Source organism: Exophiala bonariae, assembly GCF_035927105.1.
Source record: "Exophiala bonariae strain CCFEE 5792 chromosome Unknown scaffold_4, whole genome shotgun sequence".
Lineage (NCBI taxonomy): Eukaryota > Fungi > Ascomycota > Eurotiomycetes > Chaetothyriales > Herpotrichiellaceae > Exophiala > Exophiala bonariae.
In genome coordinates this window covers 1,276,934-1,301,363 of record NW_027042479.1, presented here as the reverse complement: position 1 = coordinate 1,301,363, position 24,430 = coordinate 1,276,934, and the positions used below count along the sequence as shown (strand labels likewise).

The 24,430-nt window shown below is 49.0% G+C and overlaps 11 protein-coding genes across 11 annotated transcripts; 7 read left to right on the top strand and 4 right to left on the bottom strand.

Annotated features, from left to right (window-relative positions):
- Positions 1-425: 425 nt before the first annotated feature.
- On the top strand, positions 426-1,292 carry LTR84_010042 (uncharacterized protein; the record flags this gene model as incomplete). Its single annotated transcript, XM_064853580.1, has 1 exon — positions 426-1,292. The coding sequence occupies one exon, from the start codon at positions 426-428 to the stop codon at positions 1,290-1,292; it is 867 nt and encodes a 288-aa protein (XP_064709979.1).
- A 1,363-nt stretch (positions 1,293-2,655) lies between these two features.
- On the top strand, positions 2,656-3,374 carry LTR84_010041 (uncharacterized protein; the record flags this gene model as incomplete). Its single annotated transcript, XM_064853579.1, has 2 exons — positions 2,656-2,661; positions 2,694-3,374. The coding sequence occupies 2 exons, from the start codon at positions 2,656-2,658 to the stop codon at positions 3,372-3,374; spliced, it is 687 nt and encodes a 228-aa protein (XP_064709978.1).
- Positions 3,375-3,995: 621 nt separating this feature from the next.
- On the top strand, positions 3,996-5,243 carry LTR84_010040 (uncharacterized protein; the record flags this gene model as incomplete). The annotated part of the gene is made up of 1 exon (XM_064853578.1): positions 3,996-5,243. One exon carries the CDS (start codon positions 3,996-3,998, stop codon positions 5,241-5,243), a length of 1,248 nt encoding a protein of 415 aa, XP_064709977.1.
- A 131-nt stretch (positions 5,244-5,374) lies between these two features.
- LTR84_010039 (uncharacterized protein) lies at positions 5,375-8,626 on the bottom strand (the record flags this gene model as incomplete). The annotated part of the gene is made up of 1 exon (XM_064853577.1): positions 5,375-8,626. The coding sequence occupies one exon, from the start codon at positions 8,624-8,626 to the stop codon at positions 5,375-5,377; it is 3,252 nt and encodes a 1,083-aa protein (XP_064709976.1).
- A 558-nt stretch (positions 8,627-9,184) lies between these two features.
- LTR84_010038 (uncharacterized protein) lies at positions 9,185-10,538 on the top strand (the record flags this gene model as incomplete). The annotated part of the gene is made up of 2 exons (XM_064853576.1): positions 9,185-9,899; positions 9,952-10,538. The coding sequence occupies 2 exons, from the start codon at positions 9,185-9,187 to the stop codon at positions 10,536-10,538; spliced, it is 1,302 nt and encodes a 433-aa protein (XP_064709975.1).
- A 4-nt stretch (positions 10,539-10,542) lies between these two features.
- On the bottom strand, positions 10,543-12,021 carry LTR84_010037 (uncharacterized protein; the record flags this gene model as incomplete). The annotated part of the gene is made up of 1 exon (XM_064853575.1): positions 10,543-12,021. The coding sequence occupies one exon, from the start codon at positions 12,019-12,021 to the stop codon at positions 10,543-10,545; it is 1,479 nt and encodes a 492-aa protein (XP_064709974.1).
- A 710-nt stretch (positions 12,022-12,731) lies between these two features.
- LTR84_010036 (uncharacterized protein) lies at positions 12,732-13,586 on the top strand (the record flags this gene model as incomplete). Its single annotated transcript, XM_064853574.1, has 1 exon — positions 12,732-13,586. The coding sequence occupies one exon, from the start codon at positions 12,732-12,734 to the stop codon at positions 13,584-13,586; it is 855 nt and encodes a 284-aa protein (XP_064709973.1).
- A 257-nt stretch (positions 13,587-13,843) lies between these two features.
- LTR84_010035 (uncharacterized protein) lies at positions 13,844-15,571 on the bottom strand (the record flags this gene model as incomplete). The annotated part of the gene is made up of 3 exons (XM_064853573.1): positions 13,844-14,023; positions 14,077-15,286; positions 15,339-15,571. The coding sequence occupies 3 exons, from the start codon at positions 15,569-15,571 to the stop codon at positions 13,844-13,846; spliced, it is 1,623 nt and encodes a 540-aa protein (XP_064709972.1).
- A 1,181-nt stretch (positions 15,572-16,752) lies between these two features.
- Positions 16,753-18,438, top strand: LTR84_010034 (uncharacterized protein; the record flags this gene model as incomplete). The annotated part of the gene is made up of 3 exons (XM_064853572.1): positions 16,753-16,774; positions 16,826-17,735; positions 17,787-18,438. The coding sequence occupies 3 exons, from the start codon at positions 16,753-16,755 to the stop codon at positions 18,436-18,438; spliced, it is 1,584 nt and encodes a 527-aa protein (XP_064709971.1).
- Positions 18,439-19,594: 1,156 nt separating this feature from the next.
- LTR84_010033 (uncharacterized protein) lies at positions 19,595-21,055 on the top strand (the record flags this gene model as incomplete). Its single annotated transcript, XM_064853571.1, has 5 exons — positions 19,595-19,735; positions 19,790-19,886; positions 19,942-20,010; positions 20,092-20,197; positions 20,251-21,055. The coding sequence occupies 5 exons, from the start codon at positions 19,595-19,597 to the stop codon at positions 21,053-21,055; spliced, it is 1,218 nt and encodes a 405-aa protein (XP_064709970.1).
- Positions 21,056-21,555: 500 nt separating this feature from the next.
- Positions 21,556-22,681, bottom strand: PPH1 (Serine/threonine-protein phosphatase PP2A catalytic subunit; the record flags this gene model as incomplete). The annotated part of the gene is made up of 4 exons (XM_064853570.1): positions 21,556-21,628; positions 21,676-22,282; positions 22,379-22,484; positions 22,532-22,681. 4 exons carry the CDS (start codon positions 22,679-22,681, stop codon positions 21,556-21,558), a joined length of 936 nt encoding a protein of 311 aa, XP_064709969.1.
- Between the last annotated feature and the right edge of the window lie 1,749 nt (positions 22,682-24,430).

Here is a 24,430-nt window from a genome sequence, read left to right as displayed (position 1 = left end):
GATTCATATAACGCATCCACATCCATCACAAACAACAAGTTGTTGCCTTGAATACTCAAGATTAGGTCGTCATTCAATCTTAATGGCCCACCAATGCAGGTCCAAGCCACCCTTCAAGGAGCCTCATTCAAGTCCTGTAGGGACTCTTTCGGCGGGCCTCCCCCCTATCAATTGACCGTTTCTCCACAGGTTGGTCATGATCCTGGTAAACATCAACATGGATAAGGCTGGACATATCGGTAACGAAGAGGTTTGCCATTTTTCTGTTCCAACACTTCGTTACTCATCATTGATATATTCCTTTCTTTTTTCCTTGCAACTTATCTCAAGTCTTTTCGTTCATTTCAATCATTCTCGAGGGTTGCTGTACTTCTGGTTTACCTTTCTTTCTCCTATTTCACTCGGCGATTTTCCAATATTCAACCATGAAATCCGGTCTTATTCTCACTCTGGCCGCAGCAGCAGTCTCCAGCGTTGATGCATACTACAAAGGCTTCAATATTGGTGCCAATCTTGCATCTGGAGCATGTCGAAATGAAGCCGATTGGGAATTTGCCTTCAACAAAATAGCTGGATTTCCAGGTAACTTCAAGAATGTCAGATTGTACGCTTCAAGCGATTGCAACACTCTTGCAAACGCAGTACCTGCCGCTATCCGGACAGGGACAACTCTCTTGGTCGGTATCTGGACTGAAGATGATGCTCACTTCGAGGCCGAGAAGCAAGCTCTACTACAAGCAATTCAACAATATGGATCAGATTGGATCCTGGCCGTCTCCGTTGGATCAGAGGATCTATATCGCAAGGATACAGATGCCAATACACTTGCTGCAAAGATCAATGATGTCCGTGGCATGTTGTGGGGCCTCGGAGCATCTGGAAAATCCGTTGGGCACGTCGATACCTGGACCGCCTGGGTTGATCCTGCGAACGCCGCTGTGATCAATGCCGTTGACTGGCTTGGCAATGATGCATACCCTTATTGGGAAGGTGTCAGTATCGACAATGGTGCCTCGAGCAATGCCTACTGGGCTGCAGTAGAAAAAGTCCGAAGCGTGTCACAAGGCAAAGAAGTCTGGACCACTGAAACAGGCCAGCCCATCACTGGGGACACCGTCGGAAATTCGGTACCATCGATCGACAGCCTTCAAACCTTCTGGTGGCAAGTGTCGTGTTCCAGCTTCAACAGCTTGAACTACTTTTTCTACGACCTTGATGACTTTTCGGCTTCTCCAAGCTTTGCTGTTGTTGATCACGACTACAATCCTCTGATCGATTTCTCTTGTGCTTGAGGGAGGATGGTTCAGGCCACTCCGTATTGAGTTGCTTAGTCGCCACAACTTCGGTTTTCATTTTGTCTTTGATTGACCTGCATAGCGATTGGTTGGGAATAAAATCATACGACGCCCTTGACGAGGACAACCATAATTTAGATTCATATACATAATATCAGGCAATAAACAAATGTGCCAGTGGCCAATGGCAAATCCCGGGGCGATATACCTCACAAATGGTCCCTTTCGACTGCCCTTACAGTTCGTTATCCGGTCGAACTTGCTGCGTCGTGTGAATTGCGTAGACGATACTTTCCATCGTTGGCAGCCTGTAGAGGTCCTGGAGCATGACGAACGAAGTAAGAAGAGAGGCTAGACCATGAAACGCTGATTGAAAAGAAATTATCAAGGAAAAAAGAACGACAGAAGCTCAGATCGGCAAAATCAGATGTTTTTTCACGAAGAATCAACCGATGTCGGCTCGACAATCGATATGTTCTCTCATCATCGCTACTGGATATGTTCTTGGAGACCTTCCAATACCAGCGTGAGACCGGTACATCTTTATCAACATTGACGGCATCATAGAGCTTCTCAGGAACACATGAGAGTACATTCCGTCTACGACTTGTTTGGGTATCTCGAAAGTCAATTAGACTTCATTCAGTATCTCGGAAATTACTCAAGGGAATTGTTCTTCAAAGCTGCCATGTATAGCCCTCTCGGGGGATCGTCCATATCGAATTCAGGTATGTGGAAGTCACCAGGCTGCGCTTCTCTTGGACGTCTAGAACATCATCAGTCTATCATTCCGTCTCAACTCTCGGTAAGTTGGTCATCGCTTAGCCTCGGAGTTAATATTGGTCCGCCAAGCGAGCATAGCCTACCACAAGGTTCGGGCGATTGGGATCGATTGGGATGACGTTACATTCCAGTCACCAACAGTCTCGCACTTGGGGCTTAGAGGAGCTAACCTATCAAGGTAACTGGGTGCTCGTCCGGGGCGGTCGACGGCTGTGATTTACTACTTCTTCTTCTTGTAAAGCGACCACCTCCACCTTCCACTTTCTTCTCTTCTCTCTATCCTTCGAACCACCAAGGCCTTGCACCAGGCAATCAAGCAAGGCAACCTTTGTTTCCCTTTGATTTTGGTGGGGTTCCACCTTGGATAGTAATTCACAATGCCACTCACTGCAAGTGCCATGCCAAAGAGATTCGAAGCGCTCTTCTACCCACCATAAGGACCATTTACACTGGCCCAACTGGGAACACACGGTTTACAACTCCTGTCAACGGTCTTTACCTCTGGTCAACGTACCTGATCAGCGAAATTTACCTTCTTACTTTGACACCAACCATGTGTCTGTATCGGCATTCGATGATGTCGGTGCGTACGCCTTGTTCGACAATGACTGGCAGAATGTCAATTTCGACGAGGATTTTGGTATGGGGGACACCTCATTGGACTCTAGTCCTGATGGAGAAGCTCTCCTTTGTGATCCGGTGATAGATAATGATATATCTATCTCGTTTCCCGAGGGCTTCTTCATCAATCCTTTTGCCGTCAGTTTTCCCGGGGATCTTCCTTGCTTCAATCCAATCTCTATGGAGCGGGACCCTGCTTCTTCCTTCATCAATCCTTTCACCGTTAGTGATCCTGGAAAACGCCCTTACTCTGACCCGACAGTTTTGGGGAGGGCCCCTGCTCCATCCTCTTTCAGTCTACCGAAGACTGTAAGCCACTCACATCCTGTGCAGGGTGGAAGGGTGGAGAAGACCCGACCTATATCAAATATCTCGAATGCGAGTACTAAGGTGTCGTCTCCCGTGAATGTCCTCGAGCAGAAGGCTACGGGCTCAACGGCTGAAGTCAAGAAATCATCAAAGGCCAAATCAAATACGAAATATGGGACTGAGATTCACTTTGTTGACATGACAAACAAGAAGGAAGCGCAACGCATTCGAAACACGATGAATTCTCGAAAGCATCGTCAGAATAAACTGGAGAAAATCAGAGAGTTGGAATTGAAGCTAGCTGCTCTTGAGGATGAGAAGAGCACCTGGCATGATAGAGCCAAGGACTTGGGATGGAAAAAGTAATGGCCCTATAGTCGTTGGCCAATTCGGAGAATGGGAGTGGAGGAATGATATCATAATTGAAGCGACCAGATTTAAAGAAGAATACGAACGTTACAAGCACTCAGGACATGACAGAATTCGTGGATCTCTAACCCTTTTCCCTATCCTGTCGCACGCCACTGGACTATTTAATGCGCAGATCAACATCTGACCTAAATCCATGGACAAAAGGGGTATGATTACTGTAAATCTGCAATAAGGGCCCCTTCCAATTCGTACAGTTATTGCAGGCATATTTGTGCAGAAGTAGGCTGTCCAGAGCCTGTAGTGCAACTTGACCACATATAATTGGGTAGACAACCACTTCACTAACAAATTGTCAATTCACCCGGAACGTTTGTAAAAATCGAAGTCAACAGACCTAACACACAGCAGCGTACATGTGAGTAAACGCGTAACTTTGCCTATTTTCCAACTGTCGCACCCAAAATTGGACTTCCCATCAGCATCGAAGAAAAACCCTGCCAATATGTGCTAGTCCATGACCGTGATTCCAGGACCACAGGCACCAACGATTAATTCCTTAGGCGAACAGTCTGTACAGTCCTATAGACACTGGCGAGACGGCCATTGCGCACTATCATGGAACTGGAAACTACCCTCGACGTGCTCTCAAATCCATCACCGAAGGACAATGCACAAGTGGTCAGTCTCCGACAAAAAGCGCACGACATCCTCGCAGAAAACTCGACATCAAAACCCGACACCCTTCCCAGCGCACTTCTGGACCTGTTAACGCAAATCATCAAACCACTATTCACCAGCGCCAAACACCCAGCCCTAACATCAATGGGACGGAAGAACCTGATCCCACCGGGCCCATCACTAGGAAACCGGTTCAACTACCCACTCACCGACGACGACCTCAAGCCATGGAAAACACCGTTCACGGTCCCACTACTCCACTACATCATCACATCATATTCGGGAACCCTCCCCCTCGATACGAGAAAACAGACGCTGGAAGCACACTTCCACCTCCTGATCCCGCCGATCCTCAATATGATCGACGACGGTGACGCTGCGTTCAAAGCGGCGGGATGTCAACTGCTCCAGCTTCTGTGCGAAGCATTGGCGTCGACGGAGAGCGAGATGCTGCGCAAGACTGGGCTTGGAGATGTCTTCTTCGACGCGCTCAAAGCGAATTTCATGCTTTTACCGACGCTGACGCCGGAAGAGGAGAGCCTCGAGGTTCTGACCGCGCTGTATCCGGCCTTCTTCGCCGTCGTGGACGCCAGGTACAGGACGGGGAAAGTGACGGCAGAGCAATCTGTGGGCGATTCCAACGAGTTTGCGGGCCGGCAGGAGCGTCTGAAGCTGCTGCTGCGCCATGGCGTGCTGGCGTCGCTGTCCCATCTGTCCGCCGGCCAGAGTTTCTCCACCTCCATCTCCATCTCTCTGACGACGTATCTGGTGTCGCAGATCGCGCCTGTCATGACACGTATGGGTATCGATGGCGTCAGGTATCTACGGGAGTTCCTGCCCATGATGAGAGGAGGACTGATGGATCCCTTTGCGCTCGCTGCGCCGGACTTGGTCAAGGAGATATTGCGGGTCTATGTCGTTGTGCTGGATGAGTGTGAGCCCAGGGTTCGTGAGCTGTGGTGGTCGGAGATCCTGAGGGGTCTGGTGGGCTGCTGGGTGAATTGTCTCGACGAGCTCGATGTCACGCGATCGGAGAGCAAGGGTGGTGTCCAGGAGATCCAGGCCGTGTTGAAGGAGGTCACTCGAAGGCTCGGGCAAGTGGTAGACAAGGATAAGTGGGCGGCTGGTAGGAAGAGATTGTTGGGCGAAGAGGAAGATCTCACCGGCTTGTTTGAGGATATATGAGATTAAAACCGGAAGTTTGAGGCATGGATTAATAACTAAGATGTAATTCTAGGGGGTATCGCAATAGAATAGCTACAAAGTGCAAACAAAGTCCTACCTGTGGCTCCCCCGGCTAACACGTATGCTTCAGACTACGATACAAGTCTTCCAATCGTCGAATATGAATCCCTACCAGTGTCTCCCACTGCTTCCATCTCGTCGCCAACTACCGGACGCTGCTTGAAGAGACTCTTCCCTTTCAGCCATTTTCGGTACGCCTTGTAACGTTTCTTTCCTGTGTCCTCGTCCAACACCGTCAAGGGCTCCTCCATGCTCCCACTCGCCAAATACTCCACATAGTCGTCGAGGCTGGCCTCCGCTCGCTCCTCTAGTGTCAGGCTGACGGCACCTCGCTCGTCATCGTAAGCCCGAAGAACCTTGTGTTCCGCTGGATCTGAGGCCGTCTTTGACAGGTATTCCAAATACTCGAGCGGTGCTGATGAGTAGTCGGTGGCGGATGATACCACAAGGGGAATTGTACTAGGATGGGCAACATATCGTTGGTATTCGTCAGCCTGTCGGACTTGCGGATTAATTGATTTTGAGATCAGTAGTGTGAAGGCGTGGAGTGCCAGATCGGCTTTGGTGGGTGGCCCAGTGGCGAAGGACGACCCAGTCAAATCGGATGTGTTTGCTGTGGGTAATTTCGGGATCCTTGGTAATGCAGGAGACTGGACCTCAAAAGATGGCTCTTTTATTATTCCGGTGTATTGTCGTTTCTGCATGGTGTTATGCATCTGCTGCTGTGCATCGAGCCACGGACCAAGGGTCGAAGGCTTCGGAGCTGGTTCCATCGTGGTGCTTGAAGTCGATTTCAGAACGCCATCGATGGACGAGATCGTTGTGGCGTCGTCAGAGGGCGCAACGATCTTCACACCCTTCCGGACGTGGGATTTCTCGTGACCATTCTCAGATTCACTGTCATTCGCTGTACGGACTTTGAAAGGTGACAAATCATACTTTCCTGCAGCTGTGGAATTCAGTGGAATATACCTGAGATTGGAGCGCATCTTGAAGGAAAACAACTTTTTGAAACTGGAGAGCGCCAGTGGGCGGTAGTACTCTACCCAGAAGTCGTCAAAGTATCCCAGTGGTCTGTCACGATAGTCTATTGGCCAAATTGTGGGTGGTATATGGGGCTGTTCAAGGTATTCGTCGGTGTACCAGTGGCGATAGCTCGGACGGCGTTTCCCAAACATCGAACGAGGGTTTGAATGATGCAGGTAGTAATCAGTGGAAAGATCCCACAACATGGGTTCACCTTGCTCAAATATGTAGTTGCCAAGGAAAAGATTGTATGCCTCTTGTCGTTGAGCGTCCATGAACGAATTATTGTAATATCGCTTAAAGCTCTCGACCATGTCTCGACTGTGGCTTGTCCATTGATTGATTTTGCGATAGGTAGACATAGTATTGACCAGGTGAGATCCACCATACTGGACTGCAATGGTATCACCGTGGTCATGCCACATATGGGTGAATAGGTTCACCGCGTCAGAATCGTATTCGACAGAAGGATGCTCAATCACACCCAAAGCTTGGAGTTGATATCCAAAAGCCTTTTTGGCAATGACGAATTGAGCTGCGTTTGTGCGATCAAGGCAATCTATACAATTGGTACGTGCCACGCCGCTTTGAAGTTTGAGACCACTTTCTGCATCATTTCCGTTCTGAAAGAAACTAGTCTTGGGCAGGATATCTTCCGCAATGGCCTCAAGACTCCCAATCACATCTTGATCTCTAGATTTTGATGCTCGGCTCATATCCCATGCGTGGTAAAGAATTCTCTTGTCCTCGGGGAGGAATTGGTTGAGATAGTTTACTGCGACTGTGTACTCTTTCAACAATTTTGACTCTCTCGGAGTTCGTTCGCGAGCCTTGATGAGATTGAGGCAGTAGATTGGGGTACCATAGCGCTTGAACAGATTATCAAAATGGAGAGCCGCAGCACTGAAGAAGGGGTCCACCACGTTAAGATGGATGTCTGGCTTGGGAGAGACACCTGTACTGTCTTGTGTCCAGTGTAGGGGAATACTTCCTCGATGTTGTACATGAGATGTATACTTGTTGTTTGCGAAAAGTGTAGGGCCAGGAGAATGGAAAGATGTAGTGAGCATCTCTGAGACGATCTGTTCAGTTTCCACATCATTCGCGACATAGCCGAGATCGTTCGCTCCTCGTTTGAGATATCGAGCGCCTGCGAAGAAGCGCGATCGTCGAGCAATGATCGTAACGTAGACAACTCGTCCCCAATAGACTGACAAGGCGCTTTGATCCACATAACCATGGACAATGGAAAGACACCAGTCGAAAGGAGCCTTGAGAACTCTTTTAGCTGGTTCAAGGAGATGGTGGTTCCAGATGAACATGTCATTGTGGTCACATTTCACAGGCTCGGCTAGTCCATCTTGCAGGGCCTGACGCTCACGCATGATATTGTGCTGAAGAGTTCTGGTGACATCGTAAGAATAGCTGAAGTAGAATGATCGAGTGAGGTCGAGATTGTTCAAAATCCCAACAAAGCGAGCCTCCTCCAAACTCTTGTCAGATTTGATCCGGGTGGAGGCTGCAGTGACCAATGGCATAAGTTCAGTCTTGTCAATTTGGTAGATGTAATGGCCTCCGACCATGGCCACTTGGCTTCTCTTGGTGACACAGAGCATGTAATAGTGGGAGGTGAAGCGAATGAAACCAAGCAAGCCCCAGAAGGTTGTCTTCAGCTTGAGTCCACCAGTGGCTCGATTACCCTCATCGATTGCGTTGAGGATCTGAAATGTCTCTTTCTTGGTGTAGACAATGTCATCTTCGATAACGTTCAACTCGCCAGGTTCGGCAGTTCTATCAATTTTCAAGATTCGGAAAGCAGAATCCAGGATATCAGAACCCACAATATAATACTTGTTCGCGGTTTCGTGCAAAGTGAACTTGTGCATCCGAACAACACCCTCTTCCCCAACCTTTGTGATTAGTGCTCCTTTGTTGCGTTGGAGTGTAGTCGGATCAGGGCTGGACGTTCGACCGAACGATTTGGATAATTCCAGCTCTTCATCGTCGTCTTCCGAGTCCCTTCGATTGGGAGGCAAAGTCGGTGATTCTGGCGGATTATTCGACAATAGGGGAAACAATTGAGGTACTGGTTTCTCTCCATCATCTGAACCTTCGAGATTGACGTTGATGGGTTGAGTGACGTCGGTTAGAGCTGTACTTTGATTTGCGGAAGTGTCATCAGTAGTCCCGTCTGGCTGGTCACTGTTATCGACTTGGGTGGTCGATCTCTCAACGGGATGAGTATCAGTGTCCGTGGTCGCAGACGCTGTGATCTTGAATTCCTTGAACGACTCCATCACGACCGATTGATCGGTGTGGCGTTATTGTGACCAGGGCATGGTCGACAGGGTTGGAGTAGCCACAAACAACTCTAATTTGATACTTTCAAACAACTATGCCTGAAATGACAGAGCCATGGTGATAGATGTCTTGGTCAATGCACTCCTATGTGCCAAATGGCCTTCGTACCGCAATCGTTAACAATGGAATGATATTGGCAGACTATTTATTGAAAGTTGCCTTGCCATGCACGTCATACTACCCGACTTCCTACGGCGAAACACAGATACAAGTTGTACGGCCGAGCACTCCATTTTCCGAAAGAGGTTAGTCGTGCCAAGATATTCAGACCGAGGTCCCTTTCCATCTGACATAAGGCAAGTGCACAAATATAGCTGCAAAGACTCGGGACAGTCTGACTCTGAAGCGAAGCGATACCCAGCCCCGCGCGAGCGGTCTGCTTGGGACAATGTAAGTTCAGATACATAGATGTTGAGCGTGCTTGAAGCACCTCACTCAGTAGAATGCTCGACTCCCATTAGACCTTGGCCTCGCATCCAGATTCACCCATAATCATGGCACCGAAAGCGCCTGCGCCGTTTTCTGAACCCCTTCTCCCTCAACTCGATCTTCCTGTCAACCCATACTATACCGATAAACACCACCGCCTGCGGGCATTTGTACGCAACTATATTGATACAGAGATCGCCCCTTATGCACAAGACTGGGAAATTGCTGGACAAGTCCCAGAAAGCGTGCGCCTGCGGCATTGCCAACTAGGCTTTGCGATCACGCATCCGGTGCTTGATCCTGCAGACACTGGAGGAATCCAACATCCGGCAGGAATCCCCTTTGATGAGTGGGATGTCTGGTGTGGCGTTATTGTCTCCGATGAGTTCAACAGATTGGGCTGGTGCGGCCCGATGTGGGGATTGGGAGGTGGTAATGGCATCGGATGTCCTCCGATCAGTAGGTTTGGCACGAAAGAGCAGAGACAAAAGTGGTTACCGAAGGTTGCCAGGGGAGAATATCGGTTCTGTCTGGGTATCACGGAGCCTGATGGTGGAAGTGACGTTGCCAATATCAAGACCACGGCCGAACGGGTAGGAAATATTTATCGTGTGAATGGGAGCAAGAAATGGATCACAAATGGAATTTGGTGCGACTTTGTTACAGCAGCGGTTAGGACAGGGGGTCCAAGTCATGGTGGTATCTCCTTACTGGTGATTCCATTGAAGGCAGAAGGAGTCACAACACGAAGAATGGAAAATCAGGGTGTCCACGCGAGTGGTAGGTCAAGTATAATCTCTGTTACATGCTTCCAGCTATTCACTGTCTTCAGGTTCCACATTCATCACTTTCGAAGATGTTGAAGTACCAGTTGAGAATCTCCTTGGAAAAGAAAACCATGGATTCCCCATGATCATGTCCAACTTCAACCCCGAACGACTCGCCCTGGCCACCGCAGCACTTCGGCTTGCGAGAGTCTGTGCCTCGGATGCATACGAATATGCATGTGAGCGAGAGACATTCGGAAAGAAGCTGATAGAGCACGCATCGATTAAGACGAAGATCGCCTCCTTCGGACTCCTGATAGAGCCAGCCCACGCCTTCCTAGAGCAACTATGTTTCATCATCGAGACTTCCCGTGTGACGGGCAAGGAAGTGAATGTAGGAGGCATGACTGCTTTGTTGAAGGTCATGAGCACAAGATGTCTGGAGCAAGTCTGTCGTGAAGCTCGGCAGATAATGGGTGGAGCCGGATACACCAAGACTGGTAAGGGAGCCCGGATCGAGCAGATCAGTCGAGATGTCGGAGTGCATGTGATTGGTGGCGGGAGCGAAGAAATCATGGTTGATCTTGCCGTGCGCCAGGAAGCACGAGATGTCGCCTTGAGGGCTCAGAAACTTGCAGGCTCAAAATTGTAGACTATTAATCCAGTCCAAAGTTGGCTCTCTTGCTGGTCAACATGTCGATGGCTTGATCTTTCGTAGGCTCGGCGGCATCGAATTGCCATTGTGCAAGCATATCTACGGCTTTGGCCATCCATCGACGATCTTTTGGCTTCCCCAGTGCCGCATGAATTTCATTACCGTTCAATATTGGTGGCATTTTGTGCGCATTCTGGAGTGAGTTCTCTTCAATGTAGATGAGTAGGCGTTGGTAGCAGTCTGCGGTGGCTTTAAAATTTTCTGGATCGCTAGCTACATCATAGAGCAAAGAGTAGAGAATATGTGCTCTCCATGAGTCCTTGCACTTCCGGATGACCATGCCAACATCGGAACGTTTTGCACTTTCTTTGTTGACCAGGTCCAGAATATCGAGTAAGGCTGGGCGCTGATCGATGGCTTCTTTCAGTATCTTGCACTCCGCATTGGTGGCTTTGATTCCTTCTCGAGATGCTTCAAAGGCTCCCTGTGCCGAGTTGATCCATGGGGTGTAAGCTGCGAGGAACCAGCTCAGTTTTGGGTCGTCCTTTGGTTTGAGTGCCAGGCAGATCGAGGATCTATCCTCCAAAATACGACTTAAGCCGTTGTATGCTGCTAGAGCTATGTTTGAGTCAACGCTGTCACTACCTGAAGGGTTGGCGAAAACGGTGCTGAACAAATTGAAGTCGTTGATGTATTTCAAGCCAGTGTACGGATCGGGGCCTTTCATAATCTTGTTGATTTCGACTCCAACGCGCTCGCGGCTAATTTTGAGTCTCAAAGCTTCGTGGATGGATTTGTCTTTCATGCACTCTCGAGAGGCGGATTCGATCTCGTAATCGAGTCGGCATGCGAAGCGAATGAGCCGCAACACTCGGAGTGGATCATCCTTGAATGTCTGGTATGGCTCCAAGGGGGTGCGAATGATCTTCTTGTCCATATCTTCGAATCCTCTCCTCGTGAAATCTTCAACGACCTGCGTGTCCAGGTTATAGAAAAGAGCGTTGACTGTGGCATCTCTTCGCATGGCATCCTCTTCTGCTGTGCCGAACTCCATCTGTGGATTTCGACTATCCTCGGCGTAGACTTCTTTCCTCAGATTGACAAAATCAACATCGATCCCAAACATTTTCGTGGTGATGGTCTCGAGATGTTTCGACTTTTCAGGATTCGCAGCAATCTTATGAAGGTCTTTTAGTGCTGCAGCGAAACCCTGCTGATTGGCTTCCTCTTCATATTTAGTGCCGTGCTTCCCCATGAACACCTGCATCGCCTGGCCAAACTGCAACCCAGTCATGGTACTGAGGGCGACATCAATATCGTTGCTTTGAACCCCGAGAAGCTTGTCGCGAACCCAGCCACCAGTGAACCTCAGGACTAAACCTTTCATCCCTGGGGTGTCTTTCATTTCGTTCCGGCAATCCAAAAGACATTGGCGAAACAGCTTCTCTGCTGGTGTTAACGATAGAGAGACTGAACTCATTTTGGCGTATGTTGTCATGCAATGTCTCTGCGAGGACTTAAAAAGACTCACGACAGGCTGAAGAGCTCTCCTTTTCATTCCTCGGGTGCGCTCTTATGACAATTTGCGGGGATTGTTATTCAACCCCTATGAATGAGGTTTCGACAACTCAGTTTCCACTTTTGCCACATTGACTGGGTAGAATTTGGAGTGTTTATCCGATTGATTGGGTTGACGCGCGTGCCGAGTTAGGAGTCATATGGTCTGCCTCCTAGTTAAAGAGTCATAACTTCTTTCGCTGACGTAGTCACTTTTATGTGCTGGTTTCTTGATAGTATGACACGTAGACAGGGCCTGCTGGAGAGTGTTACGATGGCGCATAGGTGTAAAAAGTATTAGTCACTGATTGTCCGGTTAATATAATAGGGAAGAGTCGTGTGCAACTGTGAGAGGAAATGAAAAGATGAGAATCAAACGCGTGACGACGAGGCTTCAGCCTTGTTGAGGGAGGATAATTGATCCGAGGATCAGCCGGTCTCGCTTCCCCATCTCCTCTACCTCGGTGCACATTCAGTTCACACCTGGCACTCCTCACTCGACAGCGCGGTCATCCAACTTGACTGATTGACATCACTGGTAGGTAAACTAAACATTGGCCTGGTGTACGATAACGTGGTCCCGAATGCGGCGCACAGCTTCTTGATTTCAACGCACAGTCTCGGCCGCCCATCATGCGGGTTATCGGTCTCACAGGTTCTATTGCTACCGGCAAGTCGACATGTGCAAGCGTCCTTTCCTCCCCACCCTACTCTCTACCTCTAATCGATGCCGACCTTCTCGCACGAAAAGCAGTCGAGCCAGGGTCATGGGGCTATCGTCGGATTGTATCAACGTTTGGACCCTCCACACCAGATCTGCTTCTCCCAGCCTCTGATCCACAGTGCGGGGGAAAGGAAGATGGACCAAGTGGGATGGGAAGACCGCTGAACAGACCTGCGCTGGGAAGGAGAGTCTTCGGCAACAGCGAAGAACGAGTTCAAGACAGGAAAAAGCTCAATGGTATCGTCCATCCTGCTGTTAGGTTCTACATGGTGCGGTCGGTGCTCTACTATTACCTGCTAGGACATTGGGCAGTTGTGCTTGATATTCCTCTGATGTTCGAGTCCGGGCTTGATATATTCTGCAGCACAATCCTTGTCGTTGCGGTCTCTGAACCCAAGATCCAGTTAGAGCGACTTCGGGCAAGAGACCCACACCTGTCTGCAGAAGATGCAGAGAACAGAGTTAAAAGCCAGGTTGACGTTCGAGAGAAAGCTGCAAGGAATCAAGCTCGGAACAATGGCAACCCAGAAGCAGGGAAAGGCTATGTCGTCTACAATGATGGTGGCAAAGAGGATCTGAAAGTGCAGCTCGCAGAGGTGATGCAGAAAATCAGGTCGAGGAGCCCAAGATGGTGGGCTTGGCTGCTGTTACTTTGTCCACCACTCATGGCCAGCTCGGCGGCCTGGGAGGTCCTTCGGAACTGGTGGGTGAGACGGAATACGGTCAAAGAAAGGGGTGAGGAACTTGCTAAAGCAAAACTTTGATTACAGAAGCCAGTGGCGTAGGAGTGCAATCGATGCACTGTGATATCCTTGTGTGGCAGAACGGTTCCTGGTACACTTCTCCACTTTTAGTCGCATTGTATTGGTCGAGTGGCAACATCTCAGGGTGGCCTGTTTCTGAAGGGAACTTTCTTTGATATATATCTAGGAAGAAAGAAAATAATGATACATAACTATAATGACCAGATGATGGAAACCCCGCTCCAATGAAGCAAGTCTTGCCTCGACCCTCTATTCCTTTACTGTAAGGTATCAAACTCGGGATTGACCCAACTAGGTGTTCCACTCTTAGCTCTCAAGAGCGGGCCGTACCTATGCAGAAGCGCAAACACAGGCAATGCGCCACAGATGACAATGATTCCTTGTGCAGCGAAGCACCAGGTCCAGCCTGAGTCAGCTTGCCAGGGTGCAATGAAGAACTGGATAGATATTAGCAATGGTTGGAGGTAAAAATCCCAGGGGTTTGACTCACAGGGTCGATGAAAGCCGACAAGTTCAAGAGTACAGCATAGTATGTTACAATGCTCATGCTTTGCAGTGGGTAGCAGTCGACGATGTATGAACACACAACAGTGTTGCCCATTTGAATACCAGCAGCGAAGAGAAAGAATGCCACTTGACCTACAATCCAGTGGTATCCTTTGTCGACACTGACTCCCCAAATGATCAGTCCGACTCCTGAAAGAATACCAGCAGGGTAGATCAGCCAGAGGCGCATTTCTGGCATTCGGACACCGCCATTCTTCTCTGCGAGTTTGGCGCAAACGTAGTCGCTAAGGCGACCTCCAAGGAACAGCTCCGCAAATAGTGTGCCGAGGAGGAGACCGATGAACAGCAGTCCTTGAATCTGGGGTTTGTAATCGAGATATGCGGCCGGCAACATGGTAATGACGCTGAGGACCCACCAGTACCACATAAAGCAGTAAGTGAATACGCAAATGGTGACGGCGAGAAACTTGAATGTCAGTATGAATCGCAATGCTGGGTCCCATAACTTTGGATGGCGCATCCCTGGAACCGGTTTGTAGTTGACATATGGCAGCTTCTTAGTTCGTGGTAGGTTGACTATGCTGGCATCACTTCTCCGACGGCCCACTTTCTCGATGTCTGCAGTCGCATCGTCTGAAGCAGTAACCATGGGCAATTGCTTTAGCATGCTGTTTCTCGGGTACAAGGTCTCGGGCATGAAGAGAATTTCGAGGCCAAGCAGTGCACCGAAGAGAATAGCGGTGAACCATTGAATCCACTCTGCAGATACGATGTTTAGGAAACCTCCAAAGATAGGGCCGACAAGTAGACCCGCATCGATAGCTAGAACCCAAAGTCCGATCTTTTGGCCACGCTCGTGCTCATAGAACATGTCATTGATAGCAGCGAGGCCGACTGTCGAGGCCGGCGACACTCCTAGCCCTTGGAAGAAACGCGCAGCCATATAGCCGCCGTAGTCTGAAGCTTTGGCAGCGCCGACTGTAGCAGCGAAAGCCATCAGTGTTCCTAGGATGAAAACAATGCGACGACCGTAGATGTCCGCCAGACCAGACCATATCAAGGGACCAACAGCTAGCCCGAGAGCTGGGATGGCCACTGTCCAGTTCACCTGTGAATATGAAAGATTGAAGCCTTCCTGTAAATCAGGAAAACTCGGCACAGTGTTGGTAGTGAGGAATGTGAAGAGGAAGTATCTTGTATTCATTAGTGAAGCTGTCAAAACAAATGGTGCTTTGAGAAACATACTTGAGCATAACAATCGCGAGAATTGAATGCTTTTGGAAAAAACTCCAATTCAAGGGATCCAAAGGATCTGTTGTGGGTTGTGGATGAACGCGAATGCCATCTTTGGTCACGACGTTCTCAACGTTGGGAGGAGAAGGTGCTACAGTGCCGGCGTCAAGTTTCTCATTGAGAGTTCCGACTGGAGCAGGACTATCTCCCAAAGGAGCGGTCTTTTCATGTAGAATGTCTGACATGATTGAAGAGAGGGAATAAATAGTTGAGGCCAAAGATAGAAATTGAACATAAAGCGACCGACGATGTTGATATATATAAAAATACAACGAGTCAAAGGTACGCGGAAAAGAGACCTACCGAGACCTGAGGCAAATACCAGGATCTCCATAAAGTACCAACAAAGTAAACAGCGATGGTGAGCAAAGCCTGGACGCCACAACGGCAGCTAAACGGACCATCAAGCTGACAAGATACCCAAGTTAATTTTTCTCTTGTGTGACACCTTATCTCTGGTTCGTGTTACAGATGGAGATGTCTAATGATGAATGTGTTGGGTCCCACTAGTGCCATGAGGCAGCTTACCCCGTAAGTAGGATCGTGAACCAGCATCTCGCCAAATGAAAACATAGCATGGTTGTTGAGACAGCGCTGCTTGAAGGCCTAAGCTGCAGCGCACTTGCGCGACAGTACCATAATGGGGGCCATAGGAACAGTCTGCATCGGTCTCGTTACTGGCACCTTAGCGCATCGAAGATTGCTTATGCTGGTCAAAGACGGGGAGGCGAAAATATCGATGGTGATAAGGGGAAATTGATAGGCGTGACGAGGTATGAGGTTCCATCTGGCATCCAACAGCGTTTGAGATAGAGGTTCGCCGCCAAGCCTCGTATACGCTAGTATTAAGATACCCACCTTATTTGAGCTTGTCTCGAAGTCCAGAGATAAGGACTTCGACACACGAATCAACGTCCGTCGTTGGCGATCCGTGGTTTTCCTGTGTTGCGTTCCCTTCTGGAGCCCTTTCCAAGGCACATCATGCGATACGCAACAATTGCCGGGTTACGTTGTCCTATTATTTGTGAGCGGTTTTTCGGTATGCAGCTCCGTGAAGTTTTCAGACTGCTAGCTGCATGCACCTTCAAAAGCCCATGGCGGAATCTGCGTCCACTTAGGAAGACAAATTCGTTCGCGGCGAGCCCAGTCTATCTTTTTCTAGGCTGGTGGGGTATGTAGGGTTCAAGAACCATGATCCACTAACTACGCTCGGTGATATTATGGCGGGAATCGAGGTTTGTTGAACTCCAGTGGCCAGCACCACCCTTCATCTAATACTAAGGCACCTCGTTCCTGTGATTGCTTCTTGTTTTCATTGCTGAATACGCCTTGTTCCGAATACTTTCTACTCAGCTCGTGCGCCATCATGCGGAGATATAGTACTTCAGGTAGGTGCAACTCTCCGTGCTCTTGATTTTGTACTCATTGAATTCTCAAAGAAGAGGATGCTGAGAGACGTCGTTCGTCGGTGCTCATTAATGATGATATCGAGGAAGCCCCGACAGAGCATTCGCAGCTTCTGCCAAAGAAGCATGATGATGATGATCAGTCAACCAGCCAGGAGGAAGGGGAGGTGATGGACATTTTACCTGAGGATGGCACTTCTTCCAGGAAACTCATCCTTCACGAATTCTGGGTGCTCTTCAAAGGTTCAATCCCAGTGGTTTTGGCATATACGCTCCAAAACTCTCTTCAAACGGTTTCGATCCTTATTGTCGGCCAAGCTTCACCACAAGATCTCTCAACTGCAGCATTCTCTTACATGTTTGCTATGTGCTCGGCTTGGTTGATTGGCATGGGAGGTTCGACGGCTCTGGATACACTGGCATCATCTACCTTTACTGGAAGCAAGAATAAGCATGATTTGGGCGTCTTACTGCAACGTTCTTTTATCGTGCTGACCTTGTTCTACATTCCTGTCGCTATTATATGGGTTGCATCGGAACCTCTCTTCAAAGCCTTGGGTCAGAACCCTCAATTGTCAAGAGATAGTGCCAAATTTCTGACATGTCTCATACCTGGTGGTCTTGGCTATATCTATTTCGAAACGATGAAGAAATACCTTCAGGCACAAGAAATTATGCGACCCGGTACTTATGTGCTGCTGATCACTTCCCCAATCAGTGCAGCATTGAACTATCTGTTTGTGTACACACTAGGATGGGGTCTTTTTGCTGCTCCATTCGCAACAGGAATCGGCTACTGGCTGTCGTTCCTCGGACTTGTCCTCTATGCCAAATTCGTTGCTGGTGGTGAATGCTGGGGCGGATGGACCAAGAAATCATTGCAAAACACTACAACTTTTGCAAAACTTGCTGCACTGGGAGTCCTTCATGTTGGAACAGAATGGTTTGTGAATTGGTTTAGCTCAGAATGACACTTCTTACTAACGTTTTCCAGGTGGGCATTTGAAATTGTGGCATTGGCAGCTGGTCGACTGGGCGAGATTCCCCTTGCTTCACAGAGTGTCATTATGACTGCAGACCAAGTTTTGAATACTATACCCTTTGGTGTCGGTGTAGCAGTTAGCGCTCGAGTTGGAAACATGCTTGGATCAAGAAACGCCAAAGGTGCAGCAAGGTCCGCCAATGTCGGTGCATGGCTGAGTATCCTACTCGGCGGTTTCGTGCTAGCCGTTCTCATGGGAACAAGGAATCACTTTGCGAAAATCTTTAATGACGATGTAAGAGTGATCAAGCTTACTGCAGAGGTTCTACCATATGTCGCTCTATTCCAAATCGCCGACGGCCTGAACGGGAGCTGTGGTGGAGCCCTGCGCGGTATGGGTCGGCAACATATTGGTGCTGCGGTCAATCTTATCAGTTATTACTGTGGTGCACTACCGCTGGGTATATGGCTTGCATTCCATGGCTGGGGACTCGCTGGTCTCTGGGTTGGTCAATGTATTGCCCTATATCTGGTAGGAATTGGAGAATGGGTCATTGTCGCCTGGAGTAACTGGGATTATCAGGTTGAACAGGCGTTTGCGAGGATGGACAAGGATGAACTTGTTGAAAACGGTCAAGCTGGTCCTGCTCCCGTCTCTAACTGATCACAATAGATTTAACGAACTGTCATGCCTACCATTGAAAAGTCATCTAGCCAGCACGATTACATATGTACCAAGTATCGTGACGACCCCTGAGTGTTGGAGAGACTTGAATTGTATTCTCAAGTCCGCTATTGATTCAGATGCTGTGTTGTAACGGCCATCCAGTAGCACTTACCAATGAGTTCGGTAGTGCACTTCGCGTAGCCTTGTCAGGACAGGAACTGATGGCCGAAAATGACGAGATACCATTTATTACAAAACGACCCTACCGCTCTTGGTTAGCGGCATCGCTATCAAACCACCTGGAAGATCTGACTACCTCCCATTACCAAAGTACCATGCACTGATAAGGCCGAAAGCCTGACATATGTTTCAAGGACTTGTAGGGTGCCCGTATCAGACCTGATTGCGATATTTCGGCATTTGTCGGTGAAAGTTGTGCGACCGGCATCGTGTTGTTGATGATGGATGCATCATCCAGTCCGGGTTCAAGAAAGGTTTGAAGCATATCGTAAGGTTATAACTGGATCACGATCTCACTAATGCGAGTCCTGAATGTCGGGAACGTGGTTCAGCTAATAATGGGGCCCTGGGCCTTATCAGGCGAGTTTTGTGGCTCCGGGCTAGCTACCTGAATACACTTTCGTCACCATTGATTGGAGCCGTGCTCCAGATATCTGGCACGCCAATCCTTGATACCTTGTCTGTTTATTCCTAAAGAGGCAGCCGAGAGACAACCTGTGCATATGGTGTGTGGAGGATCAGGCTATACCACAACTGGAAGTGAAAGAGCAACTCGTGCATTGGTGTTGCGGATGTCCAGTCCAAACCTAAACGAGTGATGCAGAGACGACTCGTGCATTGACTTCCTGGAGAACGAGACCATGCCCGAAAGAGTGTTCAAGAGACAACTCGTGCATGAGATGGAGCATATGTGAGGTAAGAGCATGATATCCAAGACCTTTGCTGCAAGGAACCGAACGCCGGTAACTGATTGTCATTATCTCATGTTAGTGACGCTCGTTGGGGTAATTGTCAATATTTTGACGATTACAAGTAGCCTTGAGGTAGGTACTTGAATTCGTGTTGATTGTCGTTCCCTCTGCATTCTAATTTCTGGTTCCAATCTCTTTGTATCTTTCTCCTCGCAGCAAAGATGCTTTTCACCTCAGTCGCACTGTTGGCTTGTGCTAGCTGTGTGCTTTCGCATGGAGATCATTCAGCAGATCAGACTCCAATTTCAGGACCACACAAGTCTTTGTGGTATAACACCTTGCCAGGTGATGGCGGCACTCAGGTAAGGCTCTGAGCCTCCATATGTGGGAAGGACGATGTTGATTTGGATGTCTAGGCAGATTCCGTTTTCTCAGGAATCTCGACCTTCGGCCGCCTGCCTTACTTCCCTTGCTTAGCCAGTGATGAAGAGAAATACGATATTGCTTTCTTGGGTGAGAGCACGAAGAGCGCAAAAGAAAATGCCGTTCCAACTGACATTGTAACCAGGAGCACCATTCGACACGGGAACTTCGTACAGACCAGGAGCGCGTTTTGGCCCAAGTGGTATCAGACAAGGTTCTCGCCGTCTCAATCTTTAGTATGTTGCTCTCCATCCTCGTTCGAAGGCTTACTTTTGCCATCCTTGGAAGGATAAAGGCTCACGGAAACTCGGGTTCAGTGGCGGGTACAATGTACCATTAAAATCCAACCCGTTCAATTTCTGGGGAAAGGTGATTGATTGTGGTGATATCCCTGTGACCTCGTAAGTAGAGCAGATTCTGTGGTGAAGAAGAGATCACCGACTCACAATGACAGATACGACAATCATTATGCCCTCCAGCAGATCGAAGACGGGCACAATGCCCTCCTCACCCGCGTTCCTTTTACTGCAGCTAATGAACCGGGTATCAGCAAGTCGGGAAAGACACTTCCTCGCATCATCACCCTCGGAGGTGACCATACCATTACCCTGCCATTGCTTCGCAGCATCAACAAAGCATATGGACCAATCTCTGTGATTCATTTCGACTCACATCTGGACACGTGGAAACCCAAGGTCTTTGGTGGCGCACCCAGCAAACAAGCCGCTATCAACCACGGCACATATTTCTACTGGGCAAGTGAGGAGGGTCTCCTTGCGAATGACAGTTCCATTCACGCTGGTATCCGTACCACACTCTCGGGACCCAGCGATTATGAGAATGATGGATACTGCGGCTTCACACGTGTTGAGGCACGTGAGATTGACACGATCGGTACTTGGGGTATCATTAAGCGCATTAAAGAGCGTGTTGGCACCAAGAACCCCGTTTACCTGTCCATCGATATTGATACTCTTGACCCTGCATTTGCTCCTGCCACTGGAACTCCTGAGACTGGAGGCTGGAGCACTCGCGAGTTGAGAACCATCCTGCGCGGATTGGAAGGTATCAATTTCGTGGCTGCTGATATCGTGGAGGTTGCTCCTGCATATGACACCAACGCAGAGTTGACCACCATGGCCGCCGCCGATGCACTTTATGAGGTTATGACATTGATGGTTAAGCGAGGCCCATTGACACTCAATGCAACGCAGTCTGAGTACATTCCTACCATGGTTGAGGGAGAGGAAGCAAGCTAGAGAATATGTAGTGCAATCATGACGTAGCTGGATCAGAGCTCAAATGAATGGGAGGGACGGAAAGGAAATAAATTACTGTTCTCGTAAGGTCTGCTTTGCTTTCTCTAGCTTGGTATCTCTTTGTGGGTTCATAATACTACATTCAACAGCTCATAGGCAACCCGCCGTGCCGTTGTGTCATGAAAGTTCAGAATGCCTCGAAGATTCCCACAATCGGTGTATCTGAGTTTCTGTCTAGCTCTGTCTCAGTTTTCCAACCCAGTTTCGGACAAGTTTGGTTCTCGTGCCACATCTCTAAAGTATGCTGATTTATGGTGTACCTTGGGTTTGATTGATGTGTCGCATTTGCTCGTATAGAAGTATTAGCTCTGCCTTTTTTGGGTACATTTTCTTCTGCATTTGTCTTTTGGGGGGTGTTGATTCGGAGCAAATGATTCTGGGGCATGTTGTGGATTCGGGGGATGTAGTTCTGTATTTGTCTCACGGAGCATGTGATTCATTCAGAGGAAGTAGTCAGGTGTTCTGCGGCTGACCATGGGTTCTCCTGTTCGTGGACATGGATCGAATTGTAGGCTAAGATTGGTCAGTGTTGGAATTCAATGCTTGGAATTTCGACTTACAATGTGTACTTGAGATTTTCGTCGATTTCCATGACCGCAGCGAGATTTCCACATCGGTAGCAATAGTTGGGGGCTGAAAAGACTGTGACCACGTTTCTGTCGTGTGACCAATTGTAGCCTTCCATAACGAGTTGATGTGCTCTTGCAACCAGTGTCAGACCATTGTTGTGATTGAAAGCTTCAGAAATGTCACTGCCGAATGTGTAGCCTGCGCCTCTGGGGCTGATTCCCCATCCGCATCTGTCGTCGGGGTCGCTCCAAAGCAAATCGCACATGGGGCCTTCGTGAGGTACTTCTTGGATTCGGTCGAGGGATCGAATGTTGTCGAGGGTGTCAATACTGGGGGAAAGGCCTCCGTGAAGGCAGAAGATTTGATTTTCAATTAGGGCTGTGAGGGGGAGATAGTCGAAGAGGTCGGTGAAATATTTCCAGACGTTTGCATTTCCATATTTTCGGAGGCATTCGTCGTAGAAACCGTAGACTTGGGTGATTTGTCTCGATTCATGGTTGCCGCGGGTCAAGGTGATTCGTTTGGGGTATCTGCATTTCAAAGCGACGAGTATACTGGCGGATTCAATACTGTAGTAACCTCTGTCCACATAATCTCCTAGATGAAAGTGAGTGAGAGAGATTTGAGGGAGGAGTGGATTGGGACGCAGAGAGAAGAGAGAGAGGCGATTTCAATGGAAAGTTGTGAACTGACCCATGAAAAGGTAATTCGTGTCTGGACAATTGCCACCGATGCGAAACAACTCAAAAAGATCTGAGACCTGGCCGTGGATGTCACCTACAACAGTAACTGGAGCTTTCTAATGATGGTCAACAGAAGAAAGAAGTGAAGAGTTGAGAAACTCACGACTGCTTGGACATTCGATTCTTCTTGAAGGACTTCTCGGGCCATTTCACAAAGCCTGGCGACGTCGGATTCCGTTAGCTGTTTGATCTGAAGCAATTGGGCGATCCAGGCGTCCAGATCGCCAGTGGATTGAGATTCGGTAGCAGGCATTGAATCGTGGGTTGTGGGTTTGCCAACATCCAGGTCCATCTTGGAGTCCATGTCGTAGATACAAAGTGATAGGGACGTAGATAGAGGTTGAGGTTTGGGAGCGCGCCCTTGGAAGAGGGTGGTGACAGGGAGGTTGGTGGAGGTTGAAGCGTGGGAATGTATCTGGATAGAAGTTGGATTGCGCACTCAGCGGAGTTGTAGGGACCCCATCTGGGAGTAGCGTTGATCGGCACACTTGCCCGATTAGCAATAGTGCATGGTAATCTGAACGACACTCTCTTTCTAATGCCAGACACTTCTTCTATCATCCATCTTGCTCTCTCGCGTGCTCCAGCAATAGTCAACACGGTGCCGGCACTCGCTCTCGCCCCGATCTCTGTGGATCATGTAATGATGAGGCCGCTTTTTCCGAATCTATGTGCTCCAACATACTTGAACTCGACGACTCCCCCGTGCCAAAAGTACCTATCCATTGCCACTCTATAGTTTGTGGGCCATTCTTGAATCTGCTTGTCGGACAGCTCTGGCAAGAGAAGACAGAGTTTCTCGCCCTCTTCCAAGCTCACACAAGTGATAACGCGGCCTTCATCCGCAGGCGGCAGAGACACCGCGTGCTTCGTGCCGTACAGGTGGAATCGAGCTCCATTTTCGAATCCATATTGGAATGCAGAGGGAAAGTTGAAGGAGGGAAGATGGAAGTTACCTCTCAGTCTGGTGGGCTCGCTGCTGTTACAGCAGCCGCTTTACTGCCGCCTCCACCGCCTCCACCGCCACTACCGTCGACACTTCTACTTAGCGTTTACGCCAGGCGGCGTGCTCCGCCTCCACGGCCCTCGTGCTGGCCGACAGGCGCGTAGCAATGCTAATAGGCCCCTTAGTAGGGTCCCTAGCGAGGAAGGCCGAGTGGTTGGCAACGGCTAGCTGGTCTCCTCGATTGCGACGTGGACGGCACCCGTTTAAAATGGACACTACGGCCGGGTTGATGCTGCCGCTGATGCTGCTGGTGCTGGTGCTGCGGCGGTCTGCTTTTTGGTAAATATATAGTTCTGAGCAAGGAAAGTCTACTCACGTTTGCTGTTGTGGTCTGAATCATTGTTAGTGGGGTATCTTATAATGGTAAGACGACTTACTGCTGCTGCTGCCGTTGCTGCTGCCGTCTAGATCATGGTCAGTATTTCTTTCTCTCGAGGTAAGATAGCTTACTCCCGTTGCTGCAGCTGTTGTTGTTGTTGTCTACGTTTTTGTTAGCGGTGCTCTCCCTGAAGACAAGATAACTTACTCTGGTGAGAACTTCGTCTGTACGGATCGATTTGATAGAGGACGAGCTCACAACATGCGATATCCTGTGATTGCCAACAGCTTATGAGGAAGCTGTGTTCGAAATGTGTGATCGTATAAACAAGACAGTGAGAGAGAGGTTTCGAGAAGTGTGACATTCAGAATGCCCAATAAAGACATCCGTTGGTTCATTGTTGCACTTTGATGACAGGCCCATGTTTGAGACGCTTTGTTGGTTCGTGACTGCCACTGGCAAGCACCACCAACTTATGTGATTCCGAAACTCTGTGTTCATGGAGTTTGAGAAGATCTGTTGGCGTGTGAATGCCACTGACAAGCGCCACCAACTTATGTGATGCCGAGGCTCTCCGCTCTGGAGTCGAAAATGGTTCAGATGGGCACATGAGTACCAATTGCGGTGTTGGGCAGATAGGACAGGTGGGTTGTATTTCATAGGAAGATGGGGTCCAT